General features: G+C 37.3%; 3 protein-coding genes across 4 annotated transcripts in view; 2 read left to right on the top strand and 1 right to left on the bottom strand.

The window, feature by feature from the left end:
• Window positions 1-1,836: 1,836 nt before the first annotated feature.
• Window positions 1,837-5,025, top strand: LOC138027655 (mitochondrial import inner membrane translocase subunit Tim9-like). The gene is made up of 3 exons (XM_068875217.1): window positions 1,837-2,002; window positions 2,087-2,182; window positions 4,191-5,025. The coding sequence occupies exons 1-3, from the start codon at window positions 1,952-1,954 to the stop codon at window positions 4,314-4,316; spliced, it is 273 nt and encodes a 90-aa protein (XP_068731318.1). The 5' UTR covers window positions 1,837-1,951; the 3' UTR covers window positions 4,317-5,025.
• Window positions 5,026-5,870: 845 nt separating this feature from the next.
• Window positions 5,871-16,828, bottom strand: LOC138027654 (ras-related protein Rab-38-like). 2 transcript variants are annotated; one of them, XM_068875216.1, is made up of 11 exons: window positions 16,763-16,817; window positions 16,668-16,672; window positions 16,513-16,540; window positions 13,888-13,984; window positions 12,944-13,000; window positions 12,788-12,820; window positions 12,321-12,348; window positions 10,984-11,058; window positions 10,483-10,556; window positions 9,499-9,533; window positions 5,871-7,751 (listed from the first exon to the last, which is right to left on the bottom strand). In XM_068875216.1, exons 1-11 carry the CDS (start codon window positions 16,815-16,817, stop codon window positions 7,519-7,521), a joined length of 720 nt encoding a protein of 239 aa, XP_068731317.1. In that variant the 3' UTR covers window positions 5,871-7,518. The 2 variants fall into 2 exon arrangements, with proteins under 2 accessions (XP_068731317.1, XP_068731316.1); XM_068875215.1 differs by lacking the exons at window positions 16,513-16,540; window positions 16,668-16,672 and having other exon boundaries at window positions 13,888-14,011; window positions 16,763-16,828.
• Window positions 16,829-17,194: 366 nt separating this feature from the next.
• LOC138026726 (uncharacterized) overlaps window positions 17,195-17,268 on the top strand; it is a 10,078-nt gene continuing 10,004 nt past the window's right edge. The window contains exon 1 of the mRNA XM_068874178.1: window positions 17,195-17,268. This exon is cut by the window's right edge and continues 49 nt beyond it. The gene's annotated coding sequence lies outside the window, so the exon portion shown is untranslated.

The following is a 17,268-nucleotide window of genomic DNA, read 5'->3' as shown; positions in this document are numbered from 1 at the left end:
GCCAGACCTCTCATGATCAAATGTTCATGATGAGTTGAAACCGGTCAATAAGTTGGGCAAACGCCCACCCCAGCACACAACATGATTCAACATCATTCAACACTAAAATCAAATGGATGTTGAAGCAAATGTCAAAGCTGTTTGCCCTGGCCTTTAGCTACCAGTATCAAGTAACTTGGGACTCGAATCAAAATGAAATAATTTTCATGTTTTTCTGACAAGCAGCATCCTGCCGTTTCCCGCTTGCTGTTTAACGAAAACGCGATCCTAAATCTCTCTAGTACCTGGTCACTATACACTAGTTAATTAAGTATTGTTACTAAAGAACTCTGGGAAAATGTCAGCTGCTCTAGATCTATCCAGGTGATCTGGTGACGTAATTTGGAGGCCTGGGAAGAAAAATTTTAACGCCGTATCCCACAACCGCGAGCGGCCTTAGGTTTTGTTTCCAGATTTCCTGCAGTATTTCCATCGCCAAAACTCAACAGATCTTTCCGTGTCTCCTACATTTCCTGTTACTGAATGAACATTAAATGGAAACCGCCGAGATCTAACTCGGAAATAACATTCAAGGCCGCGCGTGGTTGTGGGATACGGCGTTAAAATTTTTCTCCCCAGTCCTCCGAATTACGTCACCAGATCACCTGGATATAGCTTATTTAGCAAAGCTTCTCGAATAACAATTCTTATTGCTTCAATTCATTTTAACGAAGGCCCCACACTAGTTGATGTAAACGGTTGTAATAAGTCTGCCCATGTAATAAGTGTTTAGCATGCGTCGAATTTCCTCCGTTCATTTATTTATTTTTTTGAGTATCGACAGACGACTCTGAATTAATAGATAACTGGATAATGAAATAAAGTTTACGAAAGAAAGAAATGATCCTAGAACTTATCTGGACAAGGTAAGATCATTTAAGTTTCTTGCGACTCTTCCATAAACTATGACAAAAAAGCACGGAAATTTAGTTGTTTCAAATACCAACATTGATAAAGGCTAATTTTAAACCGAAGGGACACGTGTTCTTGAGGACTCTGGGGACGAGAACCAGCGGGAGAACGAGGAAAGAAGAAAGGAAGGGTCTTCCTCTCGCGCCCTTCTCGTTACCCCGGCAGTTCTCCCTTTTCGTCTCCTTCGAACGACTTCCACGCAGGCTAATCTTTCGGTATATGGGTATGTAGGTATATCTATGACAAAAGGCAATGATCAGTATTTGAAATAAAATCGTTCAAATCATGAATGCGTCAATCCAAAGCTGAATGGCAACAAGCCGATTCTGCAAATAGCCATCATGGAAAGAGGTATAACGCAAAAAGACAGTCACGCAAAAAACCATAACGAAGACAGCCATAACGCAAAGAGGCACAACGCAAAGAGGCATAACGCGAATAGGCATAACGCAAGTAGGCAAAAAGGCATGACGCATAACGCAAATGGCCATAGCGCAAAAAGGATAACGCAATGAGGCATAACGCAGAGTCATAACGCAGAGGCATAACTTAAACAGGAAGAAAAAGTTCGATAGCGATTATATGTTCTTTCCCTTGAACAATCAATTGATGTTTTTTTTAGAGCTGAAATTATTTACGGAGTACACAGCTAGTCTCCATTCTTCAAAGGGCCTTTTCGTTATTTTACGTTATGCTTTTTGCGTTATGAATATTTGCGTTATGCTTTACTGCGTTATGCCTCTTTATGGCTGTTTGCGTTATGGCTATTTGCGTTATGCCTCTTTGCGTTATACGGGGGCACTCGTTGTCTGTCCCCCGTGGAACGCTATTATGCAAAAAATACTGCGGAGGTCTGAACATGAGATAACCCATAAGCCTCTTCAGTCTCCAAACAACATGGCGGACATGTAAGCACGCGATAGATGATATATAGAAGCACGAGCAGCTGTATTTGGAAGAACTAAGAAAGTTTTAGAACGCATAGTTTAAAGGAATAATCATGCAATCGGGTATAGTTCCAAACCAACAACAGGAAATGGAAGTAAAGCAGGTGAGAGAGAGAATATGGCCAAACATGTTGCAGTCACGTGTTGTAATGCTGATATAAAGAAGTGATGCTGTTTTCCCGTTGCAGTTTCAGAATTTCTTACAGTACTACAACAAACTGACAGAAATGTGCTTCTCTGACTGCATCCATGACTTTACAAACAGAAAAATATCAGCTAACGAGGTAAATGACTTGTAGACTAGAAAATAAGCTTGATAGACCATTTTTATACACTTCTGTGCTCAGTTACCAGGCCTTTGAATAAAAGCGAGGCTGGAGTTGACCTTGCTTTGATACCAAACTCATTGCTTTTCTCATACAAATCATGTTGTTGTAATTGTAACGAGTTTTTATTTACATAAGAAAAACAGTGAGGTTTGTATCAAAGCTGTAGGTCAACTCCAACCTCATTTTCATTCAAAGGCCTGGTAACTGAGCATGGAACTGTAAAATGGTCTTTTTACAATGACTGCAATTCTCCCGTGCTCATTGGCTAATTTTTATTTTCAATGAGCAGACAGACACATATTTTTATAATTTCTGCGATATTGACGTGATGTTGGTCACAGTCGCTCCTATGTACTTATTAACATGGTAAAGGCCAAACATTTTTCTTATCCAGTTGATTTATTTCCTATATGGGAGCAAAGATTTTTTCACCGTCTGGGAGACTCTCAAATAATCCATAAGACATGCCAGGAAAACCACCGATCTGTGGAATGGGCGGGAATTTATGTGTCTGTGCCCCGCTCACTCTCGCTTGTAAATAGTTCAAATTCTTGAGAGGTATTGTGTTCGACCATTGCAGAACTGAGCCTAGGTGGCTGTATAATCGTGGAAAAGCTCTCAGAGAAGACTTGAGAAGGAAGATTAGAAGACATAATCGGAATTGGGGAGACTTCACCACAGGTTTCTTTTTGGGAAGTTTTCTGCGATTGCCAAAGAAAACAGAGTTAAATTTTGAAAAGGTATTATTTCATTGTAGTGGTCATTCCGGTTCACTTAAGCCCGTGGGAAAGTGGGCAGGACAGGGACTCAGTAATTCGGGTCCATTCCACAGATCGGTGGTTTTCGAAGTAGTTTGATGTGACTTAGTAAATAGGCCACCGTACAGAGATTCTAAAAGCTGACGTTTCGAGCGTTAGCCCAGGAGGCTTATAGGAATAAGGGCGCTTATGAAATAAGTGGAGGTTGCAAAAAGATTCTACCAGTCTCGGGATCATTTTGGAGTGATTTAAAGTTATTAAGAATGACCTCATGATACTTATTTCATTCAAACGCGACAAAAATGTAGGCAACTTTTTAGTTAGAAGAGCACTCAAAACTAACGAGCAACCCGGCACTTTCAAATGTGCACGCTCGCAATGCAAAACTTGTCTTCTCATTCTTAACATTAGCAAGATATCGGGATCTAAGCGATCTGTTAAGATCACCGATCGTTTCACATGTATGTCCGCAAAGGTCATTTATTGCATAACCTGTACGTTATGCAATAAATTATACATTGGTAAGACAGGTAGACGACCGATTCCGCAAACACCTTCGCGATGTTGAGAAGAATGACAAGGATGCATCTAAGTCAGTCGCTCGTCATTTTAATGTCCCTAACCACTCCAAAAAACACATGGCTATCTGCGGCCTTTTTTTACATCTAGGTTATTAATAACAAAAGCTTTTCATTTAACTGTTTTGACTTTTCCTATTTTTCACATTGCCATTTTACCACCAATAGCGTAGCTCCTACTGTACTATAAAAACTATACGTAACCCACAATTCCTCTATTCACTCTGACGAAGGAGTAACGCTCGAAACGTCAGCTTTTAGAATTTCTGTATGGTGGCCAATTTACATTATCAACTCTTTTGATAAAACCAAATTTTTGTATACTATTTCCCCGCCAACGCAGCACCACAGTTTCTTTAGGAACTACCCTCTTCATTCATTTCATGTGACTTAGGTTTGAAGGAAATAATTTGATTGTTGCTTTAAAGGTTACAAACTTCAAAGCCTCACTATTTTGACACACCTTTCTATTGTCTTCCTAAAGTTAACAGTTTCTTAACAAAAGTGATTTTAACAAAATAATACAGAAACTGCTTAAACCAAGCAACTTAAAATCTGGTAATTGTTGATTTTGGTTAACTTTGAATGTGATGGGCAAAACCTGGGCATATCTCTTTTATTTTGCAGAATAACTGTGCCATGCATTGTAGTGAAAAATTCTTGAAAGTCATGCAGAGAGTTGGAGTTCGCTTACAGGAGGTACAAGTCATGCAAAATGAAGGAATCTTAGGAGCACCGGATCCACCAAATTAACCTCTGAGCATTGAAAAATTAGGGAAAATTGTTGAATTTAAAAGTCATCCTTCATTGAATTGAGTCATGAAAAAAGAAAAGGAAAGGAACTTTATTTAAGAGTCTCATCTTCTAGTGCTGGAGCATTAATTATACTGGGCACACTGTAAACTGAACTTAACAAATAACTCAAATGAAATGAAATGTTGGTTTTTGAGGAGGGGAAAACCGGAGTACTCACACACAGAAAAGCCTCTTGGAGCAGAGTAGAGAACCAACAAACTCAACCCACATACCTGTATGATGCCAAGTCTGGGAATCGAACCCAGGCTACATTGGTGGAAGGTGAGTGCTCTCACCACTACACCAGCCCTGCACCTTTCCATAGTGAAATTATGCAGGATTACACTGACTGTGGGACCTCATGATCAATGCCAATGAAAAACAGCGTGCAAAACTCAGGTTCTCACTTATGGGATACTAGTAAAGACACTTGCAATGTTTTGCTGGTGGTCCAAGTTGATCATACCTTTATTTCAGCCTTTAACTTCACAGATCTCATTGGGGGTTTATGTCTGATCGCGAACATTACTAAGTACTGCTTGCATGGGAAACATATTATGTATGGTGATTAATTTTGTTTGTCTTTGACAACGGTGGCTGCTCACTCTTGTCAAATGAACCACCTGATCACATTTATTCAAAGCATAAAAGTAACCAGTTTCACTTTGTTTCTGTGGAGTAAATTTATCGTAACAACCACTGAAAGGTGCTAGGGGAAAGGTGTCACTGAAAGGTAGAGCTTCAGGCAAGGCTGCTGCCTAAGAAAATTTTAAAGGGGCCCTCAGAGCTAAACGCTGAGAACTTAGGAGCCCAACATATGAAGTGAAAGGTGTTGCTGTGAAAAATTAAGGCGCCCAGAGCTATTCTTTGGGAGCCCCAGGCTACCGGGCTCCTGTTAGGCAACAGCCTTGGCTTCAGGGAATTAGCCACGACACTCAATCACTTCTTTTCTGCCTCTTGTAATTTTTCATGCTTTGGTGTGTAATTTATGTCCAAGGAATTGATATATTAAGATTTAATATTTGTCATTATTAATGCAGTTAAATGCCATTGGATGGTTTAATAACAAATAGCACCAGTGTCTGTTTGTCAGCAGCTTAGTACATGCATTTGTGCATACAGTTTGCAATGATTCTATTATGCTCATTTTCATTGATGGTGAAGCATTAGTGTTGGCAGAAATAGAGGGTGATGTTTTGGGGTACAGGTAGAGCATGTCTAAGGAGGCTCAAAAAGGATTTTCTGCAGATAACATTGGGTTTCAAATGGAAAAGAATGAGAAAACACCTTTCAGTAGAAAAACTTGAAAGGAGGAAGAGGAGGTTTGGAAGGGTTGTCAGCTGAGAGCATGCATGTAATACTTTCACTGCTCATGAATCAAAATGGGTGATTGGACATCCCCGAAAACTGGAAATAAATTTTGTTTGAGATGTTGAGCAATACTGGTATCTTGGTGACTGTACCGTTTTATGCCTTATTTTAAACGTTAAGGAGAGAGCGAGACGAATGCTAGTCTTACAGTACTTTTAATTCCGATCGCATCTACATGTATGTCGAGCAGTGCAACAAGATCACATTTTTCAATTGTCTTCTGATAATCATTCATGTCAAATCATAACAAGAGTCTATTACTAGAATAAGAATGTCACACAATGTCACAATGCGGTATCATTACAGTGACCTACACTGATTTTTGCCGATGAGTAAGATTTGCTTTTTCTCATTGAAAGACAAGTCCAATGGGAAACCCACAGTCTGTTTCCTGTGGAAAAACCTTTCAAACTTCCTTAATTCAAAGGAGGCAATCCCCAGTCTCCACTGTTTTTTGCAGTGAGATGGAGGCTTGCCTTCCTTGTCTCATGGCTCGGTTTCCAGGATTTTCTAGCTGACGGAGAGGTCTGGTTGCTCCTGATAATTTATGGAGGAATCATAAAAGCTATCCAGCAAGTTCTAATGAAGTATTCCGTAAGAACTGCCTCCTTTCTATCCACAGTTTTCCAGTCACACATCATAAATTTTTTCATAGCTATTTTCTATGGTTTGTTCTATTGTTTGTCTGTTATGCAAAAGCAACTAAATTCCAACATTACAAAGACTAGGTTATAATGCCCTCTATTACACTTGACTTGAAAAATTAGGATTTATTTAGGGTTTAATAATATCTCTTTTGCTTTGATACAATATATACAGTACAAAATTACAATTAATAAAGAGAACATTTTTAACAAACACCTGAAACTGAATAATTAAAATAGGAGTCTACTTTACTTTGTGGATTTAATTAATGAAGGATATAAAAAATTATGTTGACATTCTACTTATCACAAATAAGAAAAGGCCTTGACTTTAAAAATTCCAGCTTCATTAATGAAGGGCCAAAAAAATAAGGTGTTAAGTCAAACTAACAAACAATTCACCCAATCTTGTTACCTCTTTTTGAAGTCATTTTGGATGAAAGGATAAAAGCCAACTAAGATAATAATATTATTGACCCCTTCCAACTATTTTTGTCAATGGCATTATCTTTCAGGCCTTTCTCGTTCCTAAGACTAGAGTCTTTTGGTACCAAGGCAAGGATAACAAAGTCAGACTGGTTTAACCAGGAAGTCACAAAATCATAGACTAGAGAATTTGAAAAAAAGTTGCTCTCAGTTTTTACAAGAAGTGTCAGACATTCACTGCCTCAGCATGTATTTTAGGAACCAGCCAAAGGTTATGCTGTGAAGAAATGTAGTCTAGCCTCTGGGAACAAGAGGTTCTAAAAGATCAAAGAGAAGGCTTGGTACTCTGAGGTGTAGAAACATGGAGGCTTTAACTCTTTTCTTTTCTAACAGTGGCACTTACAGATTTTAATCTGTCTAATGTTAAATGATTTTACGGGTCCATGGGCAACCCTTTGGGGATGAAAGGATTTACTACATCTACTAGGTCCATTCAAACACCACGTCCCCTTTAATTAATTTAACCCATTGCCCCTTCTGAGCAGCATTTGCAGATTTTACTGTCTACTGCAAGATGATTTTACTCATCTATGCGAAACCCTCAGGGATGGAAAAGTAAAAGGTTCAATGGACACTATCAACCTACCCCTCCATCAAAATTGCTCTACTATGGGTTACACCACAGCTATCCCAACTTTCTGAAAGAATAGGCTACCCATTTATCCTGAACAACACTTAGATTGGTGCATCTGTGGCACAGCTGGAGAATAGCTTTCGTCAGTTCGATACTTGTGGGAGCACTCCCCCATGTAATTGTTATGTGATTCTGACTGATAGCTTGAGGAGAACTCTAAAGGTGAACTTTGTAGAGCCAGGCAGTCCTGCAAGTCAGGCTTTTTACTCTCACCAGAAACACTTAGGATAGCTTGTACAAGAAGCTGCATTGATTCGTCTGGAATACAATCAATGGGCACAAGAGTGAGAATCACATTCTGATTTTCCTTGGACAATAGAAGAATGGAGGAGGGGACTCTTCCATACTGTGAGCTGTGGATTGAAGTAAAGTCTCCCCAGAAGAAGTAAATTAATTCCTGCCAAACAGCAACTAACTTATCATATTTCTCTTGAATGCATTACTACCACTAAGTCGGCCACAGCCAAGCCACCCTCCTCACCAGCTTTCACCTGATGGGGGAGCCGGTTTAGTCACTGACTACCCCAACCATGCAGCAGGTTGTAATGGGTTACATGGTACCAGTAACACAGCACCTCTGACCTATGCAATATAAATAGTTGCCTTTAAGTTAACACATTTGGATTGTGTGAAGTCATATGACATTGTTGAGACCACAGACTGGTGACACTGCCTAAGGAGGACCTAGATCACAGAGTGAGATGAAATCCCAAGCATCAAATTGCCCTCTGTGCAAGCTGTAAGTTCATCTTACTAGCCCAAGTCTCCAAGGAGCTAGCCTAAACTATTTTTAGTTTGAATTAAATGCAAACGTGCATGGCATGCTGCATGGCTAAAAAAAATTGTTCAAATTTGAGGATCATCAATCGAAAATAACCAACAACGACTAAAAATCTACGGTGTAGTAACATTATTAAAAACACCATTAACGCAAGCTGCAAAGTAAACAAAGTTATTTCAAAAAGGAACTCACTCATGTTCAATAGGCCATTTCGGAGTTCATGTCTGCCTCCTCTTCAAAGCAAGTCTAAGTGCAAAGTTTTTGTGATGGTAATTACTTCTACTTTACATATGAATGTAAACTCATTTTCATAAGAAAAACTTTGCACTTACTGACTCGTTTTGAAAAGGAGGCAGACATTAACTTGGAAAAGGCCTATTGATGCCTGCCGATCGGGCAACACACGAAGAGAGGCAAAGCCCGAAACGTTGTTGCACCCTGGATCAGAAACCTGGCTCCTACCCCCTTGACAAGATCTGGCAATTCAATGGGTATCTAGAGCATCCAACTAGTGTTGGGAAGTGGGGGGGACTCTGATTTTTGAGAATTCCTTTTGTCCTTTGCCAAGCAACTAGCTAATGAAATGATCAGATGTTTGCTACAAGCAAAGTAAGATCAAAACCAAAACCTGGGGCCTCTGTCTCATCCAAATTAAAACAACAACAAGACAACATAACTCCATATCAAGACTGGGTATTTTGTCTTTTGTTTGCCGTTTACAGTAGTGGTTGTGGCATTTCTTGCAATCATTGCCAAGTTTGGACTCTGTGCCCTTGAATAAAAGCTACACAGGGACCACAATTTCGGATAAAGATAATGAAAAAAATGGTAAATGACTTTTTTTTGTACTTGAAGTGCATTTAACTTTTTAGCTGGTGAACAGGCCCTCCACTCAAAAAAGTGAGAAAAACATTTAAACTTAAGCAAATAACTACTACTACTACTACTACTACTACTACTACTACTACTACTACTACTACTACTACTACTACTACTACTACTACTACTACTACTACATGCAATTAAGAACCCCAAGTGGCAGGAAACAACGAGTTGGATAATGGACTTTGGGACCATTGACTCAGAGGCAGATTCTACCATTGGTCTGAGCAGGATTTGAGCATGGTGCAAACATGCAAATCCTAACTACTGGGCCAGGCTGCCTCCTTCAAGGTCTTCTCTTTCGGCTTTCAACTAAAGTACTGTAATGTTACGTCCACTCACCAATATTTTTATCTTCTTTTGCTGATGTTGGTAACCTGAAATGAAATTGCAAATTGTTTAACACATGTATGCAGTAAAAGATGAAGCATTTTTTAAAATTATTTATGGGAAAGTTGACACAAAGTTTTACATATGGGTGTAGCTCCCAACCATCGTCTTTAATTTACATGTAGTGTTTGTCTTTCTGAAGTTTCTGAGTATCATTAAAAGCACTCTAACTGATCAGTTATACATGTAGCAAGGATTTTAAAAGTAAGTTTAAGTATTTAAAATCATCATTAAGGAGCCCTTAATGTGGGGAAGGTGCAATCAACTAACTTAGATTAATAATTCACATTCCCTCAGTAATAATAACTTATTTTAGTATAAATACACAGGTGATCAAGGCTGTTGCCTAACAGGAGCCCGGTAGCCTGGGGCTCCCAAAGAATAGCTCTGGGCTCCTTAATTTTTCACAGCAACACCTTTCACTTCATATGTTGGGCTCCTAAGTTCTCACTGTTTAGCTCTGAGGGCCCCTTTAAAATTTTCTTAGGCAGCAGCCTTGGGTGATTATACAAAATCGCGTGCTCTCATTGGCTCGCTATCTCGAATTATCAGCCGATAATCACCTTGACGGACAAAATGGCTGCCAGTAGTCGTTTTGCCACTGCAAGTTGAAGATGATTTCGTGTTGAAAGGTTGTCTCTTTCTCTTTTTTGTATTTATACTAAACAATTATTCGCCTTCGGCGAATAATTGTTAAATAATGATCAAATCAGAGGCCACAATCAGATGGGTGCAATTCTTGGCCTATGATTGGAAAGTTGTGCTCAAGAAATTTGAATTAATTCGATGTGGAAAGGTGGTCACCCTTTGTAGGTAAATCAAATGTTACTGAGCAGACCATGGCATAGACAAACAAAAGCATAGTAATTGATGTACCAGGCTACAGACTGTAATTTTGGGATCCTGCTGTATATAATAATTGGATAATACACATACCAACCAATAAACCCATGCTCTTGGCAAAATTGGTTCAACTTGTTCTCATCATATGGGTAATCCTCCAGATCACACTGAAAGAGATGATTTTCTGAACTTAAGACATTATAAACCCACTTCACTGCTGTCAGGTAGTCATATTCCCAGCCAGGGTAGTTCCAAAACCCATATTACTGGCAAGGAAAAATATTATTATTCACACATACAGTATTTTCAAATGTGTCATGGCACAACACTTATGGAGGGGGACATTGGGTTTGCCCAATACTGCATTTCCGCGTCAAAAATTGGCAAATACCAAAATACTGCGTTCAAAAAGAGTTGAATGTCTACTAAAGATTCTGTGACAGAAGCAAAAGCTTGCTGTCACGAGAAACTCTTGAGCCCTGAACTTAATAACATGTTCATGTCTCATAACTTTTAATTTCCTTAGCTACTGGGTGAGGGTTCTGGATAAAAAAAAAGTCAGCATTTTTTGTAATAAAAATAACAGCATCTCACTTTGTTTGCTAGTAGAAGAACTGGAATTGGTTTTTCATTGGTCAACATCACCTTTTGATTGACATCCCAATGCCACTGTAAAAATACATGTACAATAAGCCAAATTACATCAACCCCATTTGTTTTGTTTTAGACTTACTATAAATAGAGCACACGCAGTTATTACAGTTATTTGTTCCTTGTAATGTAAAACCAGAAACCCATAAGGGTTGAAACGTGTAACGGCCCCTTGTGTGCTGGGAAACAAGCTTCTGAATATTCAATTTGCTAAGTGCCATATTTGGAACAACAAGAGCGAGGGGTTTCCAAATATGGTACTTAGCACTGAAACATTCAACCAATCAGTTCGCGCTGAATATTCGGAAGCTGTGAACGCGCGTTACACGTTTCAACCCTTGTGGGTTTCTGGTAAAACATTGAAATAGATTTCATGCTGCCATGCTTGCATCCTTTAGATACTATACATACCGATAGATCATACATGTATATTAAGTAAGTTGAATGAGTTACCATGCACCAGTGTGGGAGGTTGTGAGTTCAACTCCGGCCAGACCAATACTCTGGGTCTTACAATACCGGTACCTCAGGAGAAAGTGCTGCCTTTGTCAATTTACACCCTGAAATGGTTAGACTTTCAAGTCTTCACATATAAGGACTATAAACCATAACCCCTCATTTCACAACCCTTTGCAAGGCTGCCGCCGAACGGTTGCCTGGGGCAAATTATTTGCAAGCACGGGAGACCAAATTTCTGAACAAGTAGCCCAAACGGGCGCCTTACTTGATTCATCCTCCCTTTCTCATAAATTTGATCCCAGCTAGAATTAATTAATTCTGGGCTCTTTTAAAAGTGAGTCGGGCTACTAACTTCTTTTTTTAATGTTGGAAGCCCGAAGGGCTCCCAGAAGATTTTCTTAGGCAGCAGCCTTGCCTTGTTCAAAAAAACTCTGTGGAACATTAATTTCGAACGGATCACACTGTCGCTGATTAAAAAGAACAACCTCGTTCCCAGGGTCTCTCTTCTCTGCCTCCATTAATTAACAACAATGGAGGCAGGAGGAGGTTGTGAAAAGGGTTTTGGTCTGGTCTGATTGAATGCCGCAAGTTCATTTAGCCTTACATGGCTATTACATGTTACCCTCATAAAAATAAAGACTTTACACCGATTTATCTGGCTGCCATGTTTTTTCCTTCACCTCATTTCGACATCAATTCAATCTAATTTCCACTTAGAGAAGAGACAAGAAAACATGAAATAGAATTTGAGAAATAGATACTTGATATATTATAATTAAAAGCTCCCAGTTAACCATCCAATTAACATTCCAACACTATACCTTAAGAACTGCTTCAAATGTAGCAGGTCTGCCAAAACAAACAATAAATTATTGAGCAGTTTTCAATATATAGCATGCTAGACAAGTGTAATTTAACCATGCAATTTGTATAAATTTATAAATCATGGCAAAACATAAAAGAAGAATTAACAATCATATGAGCAGATAACATTGCATCACAATGTAAAATGCATACAACTGGTGCTATATAATATAAGCACAGTGAAATGAGTCTTAATTAACAAATGGCCCTTAATTCTCTGATAGGCTGAAAATGAGGAGAATTTTTTTAAGCCAATCACTTTAAGTGCGTTACAAAGCAAATTGTTAATTGCAAAGCCAACCCTATTTGTGTAAACTTACCACAAGAAATTCAATTAAAGAAAACTAACTTGCAAAAAAAGATGCTATCCAAGGATCAATAATATTAACTGGTGAAACTAATTAAAATTAAAAAAATCAGTTACCTTGTGAGATCAAACACAATAATGGCAGCAATTCTGAAAATTAAAAATTTTGTACTCCATGTTACGTTCATTTTGTTGCAAGGCAATATTTTTGATAGGTAGCAGAGCTCTAGATCGAATCAATTCAGAATGATGTTGAAGTGGACAAGTACTTACGCATATTTATAGTACACTCTTGTCATGTGACCAAATCTTTCATGACCAGCAACATCCCTTAATGAAAGAAATTACTTTGAGATAAAAAAAATTCATCAAAATGATGGGCACTTTCAGAACTTTATCCTGACTCCTTTTGTTACAAAGATTGAAATATGAACTTGAAGTAATATTATTTAATATTGCTGTTAAAGCATCGCCATACAAATTAACCAATTTAAGTGAATACTTATTTGGACATAAAGTAATGACCCGGCTGCCCAATATATAGCCAACTCAGTTTTCTAGATTTAAAATAAACTCTTTCTGACAAGCAATTTAGTTTAAATTTTGAAAATGAACCTTTGTTTAGTTGTATTTTCAAAATATAAAACAAATTAAATATTAAATTCACATTTCTACATTTTATAGAGGAAAAAATGACTTGAACTTTTTCAACCAACCTTTATATAAAATTGGAAAATGTTTATTACCTTCCTAGCTCATTTTAGCATTCTTCAGTGTTGTATACTTGGTTCCAAATTTTTCTTTTGGTGATTTTACCTTTCTAACTTCCTTTCATTTTAATGGAATTTTTTTGCTTGACAAAACAACCTATTATTTTGTAGTCTAGCAAATGGAATATTTTGTTAAGCACTGTGACCCAAATGGATTGAACTCCAAGCCAAATCTGAAACCTATCTGTTTAATATGCACTTTGTATTTCATCTGAAAGATTGAGGAGCTAGAGTAGAAAATGGAATAATATTATATTATTCATTTTACTGGGTAAGGATGGGATCATGATATCTTGAGACACATAATACACGTTGGATTATGCTCCTTTTAAGAGATCAGATGAAAATCAACATTAATACAGTCATGTAGATCAAGCTGAAATGCTTATGCATCAGCTGTTACAAACAAAGTTTATTTGACTTGCGATCAGATATTAGTTCACTCACCAAAGCTGCAAATTTATCTTTGTCATTTCATCCCAGTAAATAACTTTCAAAGCAAAGTCCACTCCGATGGTCAATTTATAATTTGGTGAAAAATACCCTGGAACACATGTACAAGACATTTTGACTGATCAATCCAATGCATATAATATTTGAATTAAAGATCACTTATTATTTTGTGTCCAATTGTGTGGTCATGACTTCAGATAACCTGAATAATTTGTTTTGCTTTACGCAAGTTCCGCCAGTCTTCTTATTCGTTCTTAATATTATAACCTTAAAAAGGTTTGAAATGCTAAAATACACCTAAACCACTGATCCTTACCAAATCTAACAATGGACCAAACTCCAAAAACTATACTTCCAACTGAAACTGATCACAAGTTAGTGAACTTAAGTTAAAATGCAAACTGGTCTGGTGAAACAACTTATACCATGAACTATGTGATTCTTTGACAATATGACCAAAAATTATCGTTGGGATCAATACGTCAAAAGAGTGATTGAGATTCCACACTTTGGCAAAGCATGATATTCAGACACATGATTTTAGTTATGGTATATTTGACGTCCACAAATGATATTTCAATTATATTGTTAGTTATTGACAAGTGAATCTCAAGGTTTTGATTGGGTGAAAGAGTCCTTCTCTAAAACAGCTTCTCTGTATTTTAATTCCCTTACAATACTTAGATGTCACTAGAGTATGATCACAGGGTCTGTATCAGCAAAACAAACAACAAACTATGTCAAAGTGAAGATGTCTTTTTGCTGTAGTTTATTCTCCATGTGCATGTTACTAATTCAAAAACAACTTGAATAAATAGTAAGACAAGAAAAGGGAAAAAATAGGAAAACCAATATGATGTCCTTCTGGTAAAGAAAGGCATCAATATAGTAGAAAAAATAGATCTAAAGAGTACACATATGGCACAAAACACACTGAATGGAAGATACATGTAAATATTACGTTAAACTGATTAAAATGTTTAATTTTTAATAACACTTGTACACAAAAACTTAAAAGACGTTTGAACTTAATAACTTAACACATTTAAGTATGTGTATTAAGAGCAATTTGGGATATGTACGTCTAGCTAAAAACGTTTAATATTGAGAAGGAACATTTTTACTAAGTGTTGCTAACTAAATTTTACAAAGGGTTCAGGATATGACTGACTATTAGCATGATTACCTCTGCAAATACAGTACAAGATTTGAATTTTATATATACATGTACACTATGCATTGTGATATTAGGTTTCAAGCATGTGTCCTCAAAATGGAAAACTTAAAGTACTTGTAGTTGTATTGGTATTTCTCCAACATTAAGGTTGGAATTGTGCATTACACAATGTCACCAAATATCACAAATTCTTCTTATAATAATTATTATTTACACAACTCTGTCAGAAATCTACTATGGAATCTCAGGAATGCCCGTGCTCTCAGCTAATCAACTAATGCAGACATTGAAAGAAGTGAGTGCAAAATATTTTCAAAGTGGTTGTAATGGTTTTTTTTTTAATATTTATAGTAAATTACTGTGTAAAACGAATCATTAGAAAACATAGGTTATTATTAGTGGTATTGTTGTTGTTGTTATTATGAATAATTATTATAGTAATTGTAAATAAGCACTTGCAAGATGTCAACACCGATTATACTCTCAAGACAGCGAGTTAGATCCTTTTAGACTAGTAAACCAACGGTCTCCTGAGATCTATCTCCATTTACTGGGCTTACACTGTAATAATAATAATAATAATAATAATAATAATAATAATAATAATAATAATTATTATTATTATTATTATTATTATTATTATATATTTTTTTTTGTTTTGTTTTTTAACACAGCTTTCGCAGGAATAACAGAGACATCAGGCCACTTCCTGTGACCTCAGATGACCTCCAGTTCATCTCACGTTCCAATGCCTTAAGTCAGTCCCTTTCCAGGACTCCTCATAGAATCTGTTCAGATCCCAGTACATATGCTTTTTGCTTATTGCTATCATCATCATTATCATAATCATTACAAGACTACTCAAAGTCTGTATGTATGTATAATATACGAAATGAACATATAACGGTGGAAATTGAAATACAAGAGAGTTGGAGATCAAAGCAGTTGTGAAGAAAGACTGATAAATTGGGGCTCTTATATATTTGCACAGCATTTAGTGCTCTACCATCTGAGCTATCAAGCCAACTGATAGCTGTAGCGATAAGTGGTAGCGTAAGAGGTTAAAAGGCCTTTCCAGGCTCAAAGCAAGAGCTTTTGTTAATTCACCACAGACTCACCAACAACGAATATGGGGAAGCACTTGAAACGGAAGTAGAAGCTGGGTACTGCGGTTTACATGCAGATGACCGTACCGGTATTATGCGGAAATAGAGCTTTCCTGTCTTATTACGGCGGCATCGTTTTACGAACAATGCTCATAGAAATAAACGCTATTCAGTTGCAAATAAGAAAAAGGTAACTTGTTCAGCAGCCAAAAAGTTTGAAGGTAACGTAAGTCGATCCTTTATAATTATAATTAAGCTTAACTGTGAGTCACGAGTTCACTTACCTACAAATAAAAGTTAACTTTGAGCTTGTTATAATATTAAAACCACTCTTACCTTCAGTGTAACGACGAATGATCGACGTCTTGAGTTAATGAACAAAAGCACAAAAAGAAAAAACTTCAATATTCCATATTCAAAACGCAACTTCAGATAAAACCGAAAGTGCTGAAAATCCACAATTTGACGGGAGCAATGAGAAAACTGCTTACCTTCCCTGGAAAGAAAATGAAAACGATATTAAGTCCATTGTAAATAAGAATTTCTCTCGCAGATTTAAACGCTAAAGGAAGGCAAATACGCTCACCTACTCCGTATTCTCCAATAACAAGTACTTTGTACAAATGCTCTTTGGCTTCCATTACTTAGCGGTGGAGGAGAGAACGCGCAGGGACTCATACTAGCCGGGATACGGGAACCTGCGGGACAGAGAAAAAATGGGCTAAAAAGGCCAACACTCATTTTTATTTGTAGCAAAACAAAAAATTTCCCAAAATTATTTCTGTTGTAGAAAGAACATATAATGTGTAATTGGAAGGAAAACTAACAAGAAACGACTCCCATGCCTTCGTATAAGAAAATATCGATATATTTAAAGATATCTGTGGGGTCTTTTTCGTCTCGTCTATATTCAAGACTTAAATGTTTTAAATTAAGCAGCAGGAAGGTGTTCCCAGGATGCACAAACAACTCGTTTCCTTTTTGAGGGAAATATAATTAAATATTCAGTTTTCCATATGCAAATTGCACGATGCGAAATGTTTTCATTTCCCCCGTTAAAACAAGCCTCGAGGCATAACTACAACCCTTCGT

This window comes from Montipora capricornis, chromosome 12 (assembly GCF_036669925.1).
Source record: "Montipora capricornis isolate CH-2021 chromosome 12, ASM3666992v2, whole genome shotgun sequence".
Lineage (NCBI taxonomy): Eukaryota > Metazoa > Cnidaria > Anthozoa > Scleractinia > Acroporidae > Montipora > Montipora capricornis.
The sequence above is the reverse complement of the archived record's forward strand: the minus strand, read 5'-3'. Positions and strand labels throughout refer to the sequence as shown.

Excerpts from the sequence above, each read along its gene's own strand:
- LOC138027655 (XM_068875217.1), top strand. The coding sequence starts at position 1,952 with ATGCAATCGGGTATAGTTCCAAACCAACAACAGGAAATGGAAGTAAAG. Across the intron at positions 2,003-2,086 it reads AGGAAATGGAAGTAAAGCAG|TTTCAGAATTTCTTACAGTA; the intron begins GTGAGAGAGAGA and ends TTCCCGTTGCAG. Across the intron at positions 2,183-4,190 it reads GAAAAATATCAGCTAACGAG|AATAACTGTGCCATGCATTG; the intron begins GTAAATGACTTG and ends TTTATTTTGCAG.
- LOC138027654 (XM_068875216.1), bottom strand. The coding sequence starts at position 16,817 with ATGGAAGCCAAAGAGCATTTGTACAAAGTACTTGTTATTGGAGAATAC. Across the intron at positions 11,059-12,320 it reads CATTTGAAGCAGTTCTTAAG|TGGCATTGGGATGTCAATCA; the intron begins GTATAGTGTTGG and ends GTATTTTTACAG. Across the intron at positions 9,534-10,482 it reads GAGCATGGGTTTATTGGTTG|GTTACCAACATCAGCAAAAG; the intron begins GTATGTGTATTA and ends ATTTCATTTCAG.